This window comes from Microtus ochrogaster, chromosome 4, assembly GCF_000317375.1.
Source record: "Microtus ochrogaster isolate Prairie Vole_2 chromosome 4, MicOch1.0, whole genome shotgun sequence".
NCBI classification, from domain to species: Eukaryota; Metazoa; Chordata; class Mammalia; order Rodentia; family Cricetidae; genus Microtus; species Microtus ochrogaster.
Window position 1 is genome coordinate 35153361 of NC_022011.1, and position 15223 is coordinate 35168583.

General features: G+C 46.9%; 1 protein-coding gene across 12 annotated transcripts in view; it reads left to right on the forward strand.

Annotated features, from left to right (window-relative positions):
• Pard3 (par-3 family cell polarity regulator) overlaps window positions 1–15223 on the forward strand; it is a 515659-nt gene that overhangs the window by 493729 nt on the left and 6707 nt on the right. For all 12 annotated transcript variants that reach the window (XM_026777989.1, XM_026777997.1, XM_026778008.1 and 9 more), the window contains one exon: window positions 7587–7707. In XM_026777989.1, coding sequence (XP_026633790.1) covers window positions 7587–7707 — 121 coding nt within the window. The remainder of the gene's footprint in view (window positions 1–7586; window positions 7708–15223) is intronic.

The following is a 15223-nucleotide window of genomic DNA, read 5'->3' on the forward strand; positions in this document are numbered from 1 at the left end:
AGCGTGAGCACCAGGCTCAGCACAGGAGGTGAGCGTGAGCACCAGGCTCAGCACAGGAGGTGAGCGTGAGCACCAGGCTCAGCACAGGAGGTGAGTGTGAGCAGCAGGCTCAGCACAGGAGGTGAGTGTGAACACTGACTCAACGCAATAGGTGAGTGTGAACACAAGCTCAGTGCAGTAGGTGAGTGTGAGCACTGGCTTAGTGCCAGAATCAGCAGAGGACCCTGTCTCAAAAAAAAAAAATGGAGAGTGATCAAGAAAACAAATTTAACATCATCTTTGCACACACACACACACACACACACACACACACACACACGCTGAATAGTATAGCTGTCAAGGTGATGGAAACGTCCGAGTAGGAAAATGTTTGATTGAGTGTGGACTGCATTCTTTCCAGGATCTGAGATATCTGGAAATTAACTTCTTGTGTTTTAATTAGGAATAGAAGCATGGCCCTTTGGCATCGCCGGTAACTGGGTGGCAAGCACAGGTGTGAGATTCCCTAGCACTTGGAATACTGCTCTGAGCTCAGGCCAGAAAGTAAATTGCTGGGGCTGGGGCTGGAGCAGAAGTGAAGGGGCTGAGGGTGGAGGCCGAGGCTGGCATGGCTAGCGAGCATTTGCTGAGCAGCTACCCTTTTGTAATTGGAAGCCAGGGTCCTTCCAGACAGTGGGGACTTGTGAACGAGCTCCCAGAAGCCTTTAGGTCTCCTTCAGACATGCATGCTGGGAACAAAGGGCTCTTGAGCTTGGCAGGTGTGTTTTCACCAGGCTGTGGGGAGACAGCCCCATTTCCATGACGACTGGTTTCTCAGAACACTGTTATAGTAGATAGCCATCTCCCCAAAGGAAGAAGCAAACAGTGGGGAAGCTATCTATGGAACATTCTTGACCAAATTCTGCTGTTCCCTGGCTTTACTTGTTAGGGTATATAGTAGATAATGATTTTTCAGTTATATCTTCTATACCAGTGTTTACTTGGTGCACTTTCTTTCACGTCCAAACTTTGCAGTGACCGTCTTAATGCATGGTAGTGTCAGAATTCCGTTATACAATAAGAACCTTGTTTCCCTGGTCTTTTGACCAGCCTATTTTTGCAACAGACCATATTTATTTGGTTCCTGTATAAGGGCAGTGTTGTGTGTGCTATTAGGTCATTTGAGCAAGTAAAGTAATCACATGCCATTCCCTAGAGTTGGGGGTGGGTGGGCGCATGTAGGTTTGAGGGAGACGAGGTATGCTATGAGGGTGGCCATCTAGCAAGAAGCATGTGTCTTCTGCTCTGTTCTAGGCTGGGGTCCTTCAGCCTTGCCTCAAAGATTCAGACTTAGTTTAACTCTGTCCGTCCATCCCCCCCCCCCGTGTGTTCCTCCCTGGACCCTCTTTGTATGCGTATGTGCATACAGGTGTAGTGTGTGTGTGTGTGTGTGTGTGTGTGTGTGTGTGTGTGTGTGCCTGTCTGTGTGTCCTCCTTACTCTCTGTCCACCTTGTTTTTTGAGATAAGGACCCTTGCCATCCTGACTAGTTTAACTGACCAGCCAACCACAGGCTTCTACTGATGTCTACCTGCCAGCCTTTGCTGGTTGGCTTTTATGTCAACTTGATGTGGACTCAAGTCATTTGTGCAGAAGGAACCTTGATGGAGAAAACAGATTGCCCTGTCAACAGCCTATGATGCATTTTCTTAATTAGCAATTGAGGTGGGAGGCCCCAGATCACTGTGGGCGGTGCCACCCCTTGCCTGGTGGTCCTGGCTGCTATAAGAAAGCAGGCTGAGCAAGCCATGGAAGCAAGCCAGTAAGCAGCACTCCGCTAAGCTCCTATCCCGTTTGAGTTTCCACCCTGACTTCCCTCGGCCGCGGAATGTGAGCCGAGAGTTGTAAGCTAAAAGAAACAGCTATTCCGAGCTGTTTTTGATCATGGTGTTTTATCACAGCAATAGAAACCCTAACTAATGCACAGACTGTACGCATGTGCCCACACGCCTGACTTTTTCTACAAGGGTTTTAGACATCAAATTTGGAGCCTTGTGCTTACATGAAGATTACGAACTGAGATATCTCCCCAGTCCTTTTTCTAGTCTTACACTGTGGAAATGGTCTCGTCAAGGGGTAGTCAAGACCCGAGAGAGCAGACTCAGGACAGCCACATGTCAAGTTCCTGCTTGTATCGCAACCATAGACACCGTCTCGGACAGAATAAGTCATCTGGCCACGACCATCGTCCGTGAGCAATACGGCTTCTTTTTCTGCCTGACAACTTCCGTCCCTTCAAACAACATACTTGCGTATTCCAATTCTGAGGGTCTGGAGTTGAGACTTGGCTCAGGGTCTCCTAGTGGACAATGGAGAGATCGGCCAGGCTGGCTATTACATAGAGGCTCTGCTGGGGAGTCCCGGCCTCCTTGCTTGTCCTTTGCAATCGTGGGATTCAGGGCAGGGAATTCCATTCTAGAGTCGAGCAGGATGGATGTCACCTTCTTAGGTGTCATGGAAGTATCACCACATACACTCAGCAATGGCGACTCCAACTTTTTGATCAGAGGCAAACGTGGTTCTTAGGCACACTTGAAGATAAGTTCCAGAAAGGCCACACACAAGAAGGTGAGAGACTTGGGGGCCACATTAAAGTGTGCCTTTCACAAATATTTGCTGAATTATACACTCCGTCACAAGCCACTGGTGGTGACGATCATGGCCAGGACTGAGAAGAAGACATGGGTGCTCGTTCTGAGAGGCACAGTAGCACAGGACTTATGTCAGGGGATAGCTGGGGAATAATTGAGTACGAAATTGGCCTGGGAAGTCAGGAAAGTCTTCATGAGGGTGGAATTTGATTTCCTGGTAGAATTTTGAAAGCTGAGAAAGAGAAGGTGGAGACAAAAGAAAAATCGGGACAATTGCATCCCTTTTCCCACTTAGCTGTTCTATGTTTCAGGATCAGATCTAGAGAGGGCTGGCCGCAGTCTAGTAAGGCCTGCTGTCTACCTTCATACTAGCTTCTTGTCTTCTCTTCCTTCCATGCGCATGACCAGAGGCACCAACGTGGTGCTGCCTGTTTAACCTCTATAAATGTATGGTTGGCTCTCCCTCCGTTTGCATTTTGGGTCTCAGTGCTCTAACCTTGCTTCCGGCTTTCCAGGTTCCTGTTGCATAATTTAAAATGTAAATGTTAAGGTATTTTTAGTCTGTAATGAATTCATCAGTCCCATTACAAGTTCTTGTCTCTCTGCAAATTCTCTTTGCTCCTCTAAGAAGATAGGTCAGAATTCAAGCCACAAGAGAGTGTGTCCGGGCTCAGTTTGAATTGGAAGGAAAGGTTGGATCAGGACAGTGGGGCTCTGGGGACAAAGTTCACCTGTGGAGCTGCAGGTACAGTTCAGTAGCCCCCAGACATCCCTTCTGAATACCAGGATTTGTGGGTGCCAAAATTCCGGGATTTGCATAGAAGTCTGTGAGCATATGCCATATACCTTAAACCCTGTCTAGATTTGCAACACCTAATGACGTAGGAGTGCTATGCAACTTACCACTATGCTTAGTCTTGTGTGGAGAAACAATTTAAAAATTACTCATGGCTCAATTGGTAAAGGCGCTTGGTGTCGAGCAAGCAACCTAGGTGGTGAAAGGAGAGGGCCGCCTTCTGCAAGTTCATCTCCACGCATCGTGCACACACACACACACACACACACACACACACACACACACACACACTAAAAGGGCAGCGTCCCAAGTGCCAGCTGAGGCTGCATTCTTGTGATTTTAATGAGTGGCTTAATAAAGTCCCATTTTTTTAGTAAGTTAAAGGGCTGGCAGGATGGCACAGTGGTTAGGCACACTGGCTCTTCTTCCTGAGAACCTGGTTCTATTCCCAGCACCCACATATTGTCTCAGCCTTCTGCAACTCCAGCCCCAGGGGGTCTGATGCCATGCTCTGACCTCTGTAGGCACTGCATGTATATGATGCATAGATATGCATGCACCCACACACATAAAAATATATAGTAAAACATATTTAAAGCTATGATCTTAACAACTCCCCCCCCCCCGGTATTTCCTACCCAATGACGGTTGAGCCCAGGGATGAGCTCTGTGTAGAACTGAGCGCATCTGTTTCTCAGGACTGCCGTTCAGAGACTATGGGCCTCACCTTGACTTAGGGAAACAGAACAGAGCAGCTGTAGAACATCGAGTAGAGGTAGCCACTGGCTGCCAGCTGCCCTATTGTGTTTGGCTTGTCTCGAATCAAAAAATAAATAAATAAAGTCAATGATTAAATTTAGAATGAAAACTGGATCTATAATTTCTCTTTTAAAAATGGAAGGGTCTGGGAGTGGATAACTCAGCTAGTAAAGTTCCTACTGTTCACTTGTGCAGAGCTGAGTTGGACCTCCAGCACCAGTGCAAAAACCTGGGCGTGGTCCCAACACTAGAGAAATGGAGACCGGTGGATGCTGGGACTCGCTGGCCGGCCAGCCTCGTGGAACCAGTGAGCCCCAGGCTGTAAGGCAGTGTCAGATAACACGAGTTACACGACACCTGAGAGGCAGCATCCAGGTTTACCTGTGCCCTCCTTGTGATCTGTACATGGCCTGCACCCACAGAAACATGAGTATACGCATTCCCACACACCCCAGAGGGAAACTGGAGGGCATCCGTGGACCACATCCCCTGGCTGTCCCAGCCTTCACAGGCAGCACATTTACCGTCTTCTCTAGGATGGCCGTTCTCGGTTCAGTGAGTGGGACAGGCATGGCTGTGCAACCGGTTCCCTCACCCTGTACACCAAGAGTGTCCCGTTAGCAGGCCTGCAGAAACTCCAGTTACTCTTAGCACAAATGAATGCATCAGCCACCATCAGGGAAACAGGCAAGGCCTACCAGAAGGCTCCATGCCATGTGTCCTGTGCAGTCTGCTTTGCACAGACTTCCAAGTCCTGCCACACTGTGCATGCACAGGGGGGGGGCGCAGAATTCTCAGGACACGACACAGAATACAGCAGAACAAAACCCTCATCATTACTGAACCAAAGGCAATTTTTTTCACATAGTACACATACACACACACACACAAACACACACGCACGCGCATGCACATGCACATATACAAGCACACACACACCATACATGCATGTACTCACGCACGCATGCGCATCTATGTACATATACAAGCATACACACATGCACACACATGCAGACCAATCATGCTACAAAAACCATTATGGCAAGAGGAGGCCAAGTGCCAGCATTTGGACCAAAGCTGCCTTTTGTCTGTTTACAGAGAGCATCCTAAACCCCCATCATCTCTGTTCAGATCCCCATGATGTGGGGTCTCTGGAAATTGGCATTTCTAGACTCCTCATTAAGATTTCCTTAGTCTCAGTCATCCCTTGAACTACTTCGGTGATGTTTTGATTTATTCCTCACCAACGTTACGGGTGGGGAGGGAATAGGAAGTAAAGAAAAAGACCAGCTTTAAATTGGCACCAGCCCTAATCTAGGTTGACTGCGATGCGTAGGGATTAGTCACTGTTGCTAATGAATATTTAAATCTCCTTTGGCTTTCTTGGCAAAAGAGGGCATCAGAGTTTTCAAAGCCCAGATTTGAATGATTGGCCCGTCACAGACTGGCTTGGGAAGCAAGTAAGCCGGTGCAATAGTTCTCTCTTGCAAAGCCAGGTCTTACCTCCACGCTGCCAATGCTTATTCCCGAAGGGCGCCTGATGGCCTTCCCATCCTGGAAATTGTCATCAATCATGAAACCATTGCAGCCTGTCTTCAGTGTAAGCCAGGAAAGTGCCGCCCGTTCAGCTGGCCCAGGGCAAGCTGGGCTAATTCTCTAGAGCTGGGCTGAAAGAAAGCAGAGGAAAGGAAGGGAAAGCGGTTGGGAGATTAGGAAACCAGGGCCCAGGTGACTGCTGGGTCTGATTCTAGAAAGCCACTGAGGCTACCCACAACTGGAATTAAGGACATTGGGTCAACCACCTTGTTGAGGAATGACCTTGACCTCATCACAGACAGTGGAAGGTTGGTTTTCATCACTTGCTTGAATTTCATGATCCATAAATATGCAGTTAATGTATGGGAAGAGCTGAGCGGAGATCCTGCTGAGGCCGGAGCACTTTGTAGCTAGTCTGGCCTTCCATCATCCTCCCATTGATGTCGGTTGAGAGCAACAAAACCATGGTTCCTTTCCTTGCTGCTCAATTAATGTCACATTATGCTGGCAACTAGACCATCACGTGCCCAGGTAGTCACTGGTCCATGGGAAAGAAAGAGTGAGAGGTTGGTAACCAGCGCTAACTAACGTGCTGGAACAAGGTACGGCCATATCTGTATTTTCATAAGCCAGTGGGAAAAGCGGCTTGCATGTCTCAGAAGCATGGAAGGAACTTTGGAGACTGCGTGAGATGTTGCATGATTTGAAATGGCACATTTACAGAAGCATTAACTTTCATGTTCTCAGACTGGTCAACCCAAAACATTTGCCACTCTTAAAATGTCAGTTTCCACACTTGGCGGGATGAGGGGCCATGCTGCCTTCTCTACCAGGCTTGCAGCTGTTCCTGCCGCAAAAGGAAGTTCGGGGCGATACAGAATGCATGCATCCTTGTGTAAACAAGTGGTTTGCTCAAACAGCACCTTAACTTGATTTTTCTGTTTCTCGTTATACCATGGAGATCACGTGTTGTTCATGGCCTAGATGAAATGTAAATAGGAAGCTGATGAAATAGCAATTGATGTCATCCTGCAAATCTGTGAGAACATGCACACATTCACACATGTGTGCACTTGCATGTACCACTCACATGTACATCCGTATATTCACAGACACATATACACATAATAGTGTTGTTGTTATTATAATTCTGCATAACTATAAAGAGATACACATGTATTCATGTACACTGAGACCGAGACCCATTACATATACCATATACACAGACACATGACATATATGTACATCACACACAAACATAGTTCCACAGATACACACACCATACACCAATACATACGCACAGACATTTAATCATGTTTGCACAGAGATTCCCACACGGATGCGTGTACATTTTGTTGTTTGCCGCTCTGTAGAAAGAATATGCCAGACCAGCGCTGTACCAGTGAGCTGCATCTCCAGCTACATTGTAATTTTTGGTTTTGATTTTAATTTGAATCATGTAGGGGGGGTGAATGGTATTGTCTCACTTGATTGCAGATGATATCTCTGCTTCATTTGTAAAAGTGAAGGAAAATGGTGTGCCCCAGGCTAGGGAGCTGGAGGAGCTAGTCTGGGCCCTGATTGTTCTGATGTTCAAGGCCCCATCTTTCAAACCTTCACTGCCAGCGCCTAACCAGATTATGGAAAGGAAGCGAGACTTTGAAAGGTCACCCCATCAGACCTCTGCTGGAATAGCCACAATGAACTAAAGCCCTGAACAAATGAACGTTTCAAATGCCCAGATTTGGTTGTAAGAATTCACTTCCTGTTTGAGTAACACTCCACAGCTCGCTGCCCTTCCCCCCAGCAACTGCCATTTGTGGTTACTGTTCTCGAGGGTGCTCACGGCTGCCCCTTCTCTTTTAGCAATCGATCCACTCCTAGCAACCATGACCGGATACAGCGTCTACGGCAAGAGTTCCAGCAAGCCAAACAGGATGAGGACGTGGAAGACCGGCGCCGCACCTACAGCTTCGAGCAGTCTTGGGTGAGTGTCTGCTTCGTTAGCCCAGCAAAGAGGCTCACAGCTGCTCCCATAAGAGATGCCCCTGAGCTATGACCTCAGTCTTTTATGAGATGAGACAAGATGGAGCCAAGTCCCTCTGACCTTTAGCATTCTGACCTTTCCCTCATTCCCATCTGGGTTTCATCATTGCTAATTTCATTTTATATCTTGTTCCACCATCTGTCCACTGTGTAATAGGTTCAGATAGTCATACGACAAGACATGGCCCAAGAATGTCTGCTCCCAACCACGTTTGTTATTAGGCTCACTCAGTGCCTTTTAGAGCAGAGCCAAAGTAGCTTCAGCTCCTGCTCATCTGTGTCTGTGAGACAGAGACTGGTAATTCTTGGCTCTTTATTCTCTAACCCCCTTGATATTTCATTTTGTTCTGTTTTGCTTTATTGAGACAGGGTCTCATATAGCCCAGGCTAGTCTCAAACTCACATATAATCAAGGATAACCTCGAACTCCTGATCCTCCCGCCTCTGCCTCCCAAGGGTGGTACTACATGTGTGCATCCTTATGCCAGCTTTCTCTGGTGCTGGGCATCAAACCCAGGACTTCATGTATGCCAGGCAAGATCTCAACAGGTGTGGCTGCCACTCCCGGTTTCTGGCTGCTGACATTGTACCCACATAGTGAACTTCAAGTTCGAGGCTAAGTGTCTTCTCCGTGTAGGGTATTTTCACTGAGAGAGCTGAGGATTTTATCGAGGTCTGAATGAGGAAGTGTCTGTGATTTGGACGTTTCCACGTTATCTCATTAATAGGAGAAAAGACCAGAAAAAAAAACCTGTACTTTGGAAACCCAGCTACCAAGGGTCAGAGGTCAAATTACAGTGCACCAGATGCCCATTGAAACAGTGAGACAGACAGCGTGGCCTATGTATTGTTTCCTGTGGTGACAGAGCAGGCAATCACTTGGATGACAAATTGGTTACCTTAGGCACGGAATGGTTTCCCCAGTTGTGGATCAGAAGTTGACCTTTTCCTTTCTTTTTCTTTCCCATTTGCAAACGGTTGAGGTCTTGCTGAGAATTCTCCCTCTGGCTGGTGGCACAAGTGAGCTTATGGTTGCTGTCATTCGGCTCCACCCTCCCGTCTGCTCTTCCTCCTCCCTCTGTGAGAGCTGCTAACTTCTCCAGAGTGTAACCTCCTCTGGCTCTCACTGTCTCTTCCAAAGCTAGGAATGTCTTTCTTCCCACGTGTCTGCTGGTCTTTTAGCGTCCCTGGACTCGGAAGGTATCAGAGCATGGCCTCCCATGATGGAATGGTCCACACTCATTTTATTCCAAAGAACCTCAAGTTCATCTTTAAGCTGTCTGGGAAACATAGCGCGTATGAGCTGAAATGAGCATTCACAGTACATCCAGATGCGTTGCGTAGAGTTTCCTAGCCAATGACTCCATCTACAGATGTATCACATAGAGAGAATCCTAGCCAACAACCTCATTGACAGAGCTGCCTGTGGCAGAAATGACTGCAGGTAGCCCTAAAATCTCATCTATTTTGGAAACGTTCACTGTGAACCCTAGCAGTGTGGATGCACCTGCTCACGGGCCTTTGTTCACGAAAGAGTCTGGGTGGGAAAGACCTGGTTTGTGGCACAAAAGACCTTTAGAGGAGCGCAGGCCCAGAAAATTTCTGAGCTCTAATTGGAGTCTGTTCTTTACCAGGTTGAGGAGGAGGAAAAACAGGTTCTTACCCCTCCCCGCCCCCATGCAGGTGTAGTCTACACCAAACAGCACACTGCTTTAAACCTTCCTTGAAGTGACACAGGGCAAGTTCCTGAGCAGTAGCTGGGACGCTCGTTATTATGGGGTGCTCCAGTCTGGATGGAACCGGCAGTTGTTCTTCAGGAATTAAATTGCAGGCTGTGCACACAAGAGTTCAGCATGCTGACGGAACCCCTCAGACACCTAGCGTTGCCCACAAGGGATGCTCTGACCGAGACAACTGAGGTATGGGATAAAGGAGACTTTAATGGCATTGCTAATTCCTTCCCATCCCCGGTCAGTGGAGACTGAAAGTACTTTAGTCCTTCAAGGAGAAAATTGATCCTGTGCTGTGTGAATGTCCTCATCTTTCCTGGGCTTGCCTTGTTCCTTGCAGGCTTTAAATGAACAGCAAAAATCTACCTTTTCCTCCATCCTCATGGTGTGGGCTTACGGTGGGACTTTCTGTCCTTCCAGGGTATGACCTGGTCTCATTAGGAGCCCAGCTCAAGACACAGTTATTCTGCCTCTAGGCCAGGAGATTTGAGTAAACAACAGTTTGCTTTTATTGTCATTGTTTTAATCACTTGTGAGGCCTCTGCTGCTGTTGCTTCCTCATTGCTCCTTGTCCTTGGTTCAGAAGACATTGCTTTCATTTAAGCCTCTGGTTGTGACCTCAGCTCACACTGCGTGGAGACTGCTTTCCTTGGAAATTTCCCTAGAGAGAGCTGTTTTGCAGCAGAGGGGTGTCAGTTCCTCATGGAGAAAGCCTGCAGCAAAGTAGACCCCTTGCTAGGCACTATAATCATCCCCTAGACAGACTTCCGTATACACACAGGCCGTGCTACCTGCAGAGGGGGTGTTGGGTGCTGTGAGCCGCTGATGCGCATGGCCTGCTCTGTAGATCTGCACATCATTCTCAAGGTACCAGGTGCTTCACAAGCACTGATGAGAGAGAATAAACAGAGACAAACACAGTATCAGTGCCAGCGCATGCCTTTCTAAAGATCAGGGGAAATGGGAGTTCTGAGGCCTATTCAGCCTCGACACAGGTTCTTAGTAACACTTAAACTTTTTAGCATTCCAATAGTTTGACAGAATGATGGGGCAGAGGCCTGAGACCCCAAAACAGAAAGAGTTGTCTTAGCTCTACCACCCGAAGGTCCCCAGCCTTGTCTGATCCGGGAGGTGAAGAGGGTTCTGGTCTGGTTTGTATTTGGAAGGGAGATTGAGAGAAGTTAGCGTCACCAAGATTAAAGCTGTCAATAAGGGAACTACAGAAGATAATGGCTGCGTTAACAGAACCACAGTTAATCAGTGAATAATTTACACTCTTTACATGACTTAATTAGATAAAATTTCTTTCTACTACTACTAGAGCTTTAAACTGTCATTTTAATTGGTTTGGAATCCATATGAGAGTTACATGTATTCACCTTCTAAAGAAGGACCCACCATCTTAAAGGGCTATCATTTTTGTCATCATTTTTATCTAAAAAACACATACTCTTAGGCTTTACTTTTGTTTTCTGTATGTGCCTTGGGCATATGTAAAATTTAGAAAATTTTATTATGCATATTCAGGTAGAGAAAGGAACCTCCAAATGGTCATGTATGTATGTATGTGTGTATGTATGTATATATGTATGCATGTATTGTGTAGACACATATGTGCGTATATACATACTTTCACACTATTTTATCTCTTTGAAGTTAAATGACTGCATGTGTTTTAAGTTATAGAATTTGTATATTTATTTCTACCTCTATAATCTGTAAAAAAAAAGTTGTAGTATTACCTAATTCTAAATACTACTGAAACTTTCTATTGTGTCTACACAGTCTTATTCATGAATCTGTTGAATATCTTAGCTATTTTGTTTTGTATTTTTATTTTTGTAAAAAAAAAAGTGATCAAAGACTAGTTTTAATTAGCCAAGAGAACGCCTGCTTGATGCAAATCCGGTGGCGCTTTGAGGCGGTGTTTCTTCTATTTTCTCCCCTACTGGGTGAAGTCAGCGTTTTTTCCAGCCAGCTCAGTCCTGCAGAGGATTCTTTCTAATCATCATAAAGACCAGTACTCTGCAGCTCGCTTACAAAAGCAACAGGCGGATTTTTCTCTTGTGGCTTCTAAGAGATCCCATTGTGCTTAGGGACAGCCAAAGACGCACCTCTGTCTTACGGTATCTTTTGTCATTCACACCTGGCACTGGGGTCTTTTTTTTTTTAATTTAAAAGGTCACTTCTTATAACCAATTTGTTTGCACACAACACCTAGGTGATTTTGTAATTTGCATCTAAAGCAGCTGCACTTCCCTGCCCGAATTCCCAGTGTTGTGACATTTTCTGTACAACTGCTTGTTTTGTACGCAGGTGTGGGGTGGTGTGTGTTGTATGCAGAAGGTATGTGTGCACGCGTGCACACGCCAGAGTTCACTGTGGAATGTGTCTTCCTCCACGACTCTCTACTGTTTGGAGACAGAGTCTTTCCCTGACCCGGGAGCTGCAGATGGGTGCAGATCTGAACTCATGGCTTCATGCATGTGCAACCAGCATTCTGTCCACTCTCCCTGCCCACTTGATTGTTAGAGAACATGGAGGCCTCTGTGGAGTAACATGTTCTCTCTTCCTCATGTCTTTATTCATGTAATTTTTGATTCAGATGCATGACTGTGCTCCTCGGGTGTCATCTGTGCTCTCTATGCTGAGATGTGGTCTCTTGTTGGACTTGAAGCTCACTGTTCTGGATGGCTGGCCAGTGAGACCCGACCCAGGCTTCTCTCTCTCTCTCTCTCTCTCTCTCTCTCTCTCTCTCTCTCTCTCTCTCTCTCTCTCTCTCCAGCACTAGGATTACAATTGTACCCACCATACCTGGCTTTTGGCTTTTGTTTGTTGTTGTTGTGGGTTCTGGGTTTGGAACTCATCAGCCGAGTTGTCTCCCAAGCCTGCATTATGGTAAAGTTACTTTGTATTTGGGACTAATGTAAAACTTGCCAGAGTGATTTTATAGACTTGTTACTACAAACTAGTCACGTATACAATCTCCCGAAAGACCCATGGCCGGTTAGAGTTATCTGTAAAAGATGAAGGTACAGGCATGACTGGCATGCCCTTTTGCAGGCTTGGAGAAGAGAGTGAAATATGGATGGCGAGCCTGAAGCGTCTGTCTAGTTATAGGCGATGTCTGTCTGTCAGCCCCTCAGTCATCCGTATGTGCGGGCTGAAGCCCGTCATTCCTGAAGCCCGCGAGGGTTGCAGTGGATCCGAACAACTGACGAGGTTTGAACCATGTCAGAACGCACACAGTCGAGGAAACAAAAGCCCTTCAACTTATTTTTCCCCCTCTGTCAGAATCAAATCTTCAGGCCGCTGAGAGAAACAACTTAAAAATCTACCTGCATTTCTGTAAGATCTTACATTTTCTTTTCACATCTCCACAAGCAGTGTGTCAAAAGACAGCGTGAGTTTAAATCGCTGGTTACCGAGTCTCGTCGCAGAGTGCCAAAGCCTTCCAGACAACCTGACATGTGTAGGAGCTTACAGTGCCTGAAGGGGAAGGAAGCAGGGCAAACCATGCACTTCTTGCTTTGTATTTGCCTGCGCAGTGTCGCTCCCCAGGGCCCCTTCAGGCTCTCCGCCACCCAGGCTCTCCGCCACCCAGTAGTACAGGGCGTCCTGCCTGTCTTCGTTAGTGTGGAGGATGCTGTGTGCATAAAAGCAGGGGCTCACTGGGGAAATGCTCTGTCATCCATCCGTCTGTCTGTCTGTCACCTACCTACTTACCTATCTATCTATCCACCTATGTATCGATCTATCCATCCATCTATCTATTCATCCATCCATTTATCTATCATCTATCTATTTATCTCTGTCTATCTATCTTTATATGATCTATCTCGTGTGTTGTGTGTTTGTGTGCGTGTGTATGTGTGCGAGTGTGCACACACGTGCTCATATATGAAGGCATGTGGACACCAGAAATCAACCTAAAAAGTCAGTCCTTAGGAGTCACTTGCCTCTCTTTTTTTCTTTTCTTTTCTTTTTGTTTTTTGTTTTTTGTTTGTTTGTTTGTTTGCCAAGGTTTCTCACTGAAAATTAGGCTAGGCTGGCTGTCAGGGCTCCTCCTGACTCCACTTCCCCTCCGTTAATACCCAGGTTTCAGGCAAGTCCTAGGGATCCTAATCCAGGTCCTGTGCTTCCACAGCATGGCACGTTACCCACTGAGCCATCTCCCAGGCTCCTCAGTGCTCTTCATCCTGAAGCTACCTGATGTATTGTTTGAACTGCACATGTAGCCTCTGGCACACATCTGTCCCAGCTAGTATGGTGTGAACACCCGCCAGTGCAGACTGGGGTACCGCATCTGTCCCAGCTAGTATGGTATGAACACCTGCCAGTGCAGACATGGTGTGAACACCCGCCAGTGCAGACTGGGGTACCGCATCTGTCCCAGCTAGTATGGTGTGAACACTCGCCAGTGCAGACTGGGGTACCGCAAAGCCCAGTCACTTACCGCAGCATTTCTGTGTTGGGATATTTTTTGAAACATGTGCCAGCTGAGGACATCTGCCTAGAGACGTTTGTCCTGGAGGTTGCCTCTTTATCGCCTAACAGCACAGAAAGTGCTCTCTGACAGACAGAAGCCAACCAGAGGGGCGGGGCTTCAGGAGCAGGACTCACATTACCTTAACACTCCCCCCTGAATACTAAAGCCATTTCTTTACAAGGCCATTGTTGAGTCATGGCCTGCCATGGCTTTCAGCGCTAAAAGAGAAGTCAGTCAGAGCTTTTTAGCAGATGGTCTTCACCTAGAATGTGTACATTGCAGTGTCACAGGGCACAAGGGACACTGAGGTGGATGAGTAACAGGACAGGTATCTTGGGGTGTCCACAGCAACACAGCAAAGAGACATCCCTGGAGAGTCTGCAGAGTTGCTATTTTGATCTACACAGCCTAGTATATAATTTGATAATTCACTGTGGGTGACAATGCTGGCCAGAGTGTACGGTCAGGTGGAGTGAAGATTTTCTCAGGCTGGGTTCACGTTGGCCAATTACCACTTCCTGTAATCAAGGGAGTGTGTTGCTTAAACTGGTACAGTCAGTATTCATTAGCTGACAGGTCTTTGCTGTTGGTGAGGGTTCCTGGTCCTCTTTGGCTGGCATCCTTGGGGACAGAAGGCCTATCTTTGGCCACAGTATCTCATTTAAACTATTCTTTATATTTCAAAATTGAGGTGTCCCTTTATAACCCAGGCAGACCCTCCATATTGTTGGCCTTCAGTCACAGGCCCGCAAACGCCTGCCTTTGTGAGTTACGCTAGCAAATTTTTAGTTTGTCTTTGTTGTGGTGGTTAGTTGGTTGGTTTGAGACAGAGTCTTAGGTAGCCCAGACTGGCCTCAAACTCACTATTGAGGGAGACCTTCACCTTCCTATCCTCCCTGCCTCTATCTCCTGAGTCCTGGGATCAGAGCTATGTTCTATCGTGTGCATGTTAGTCAGTGCAGGGGATAAAACCAGGACTCCCTTGCTGATTGAGCATCGTACCACCTGAGCTACGTTACCAGTCCTGGCTTTGGGTCTTAATTTCCAATGCTCTGAGCTTCATGTTTGCTGTGTAAGGGATGTCAATTAGCACCTATGTCAGCATTTACCGAGCCTTGCTAAGAAACACTCACAAGTTGGCCTCTCCGTTTTAAATGCTATGCCCAAACCAAAGTCACTGCTTAAGATGTCATGTATAAAGACCCAGCCGAGCTATGATATGGTTCTTCCTTCAAAAC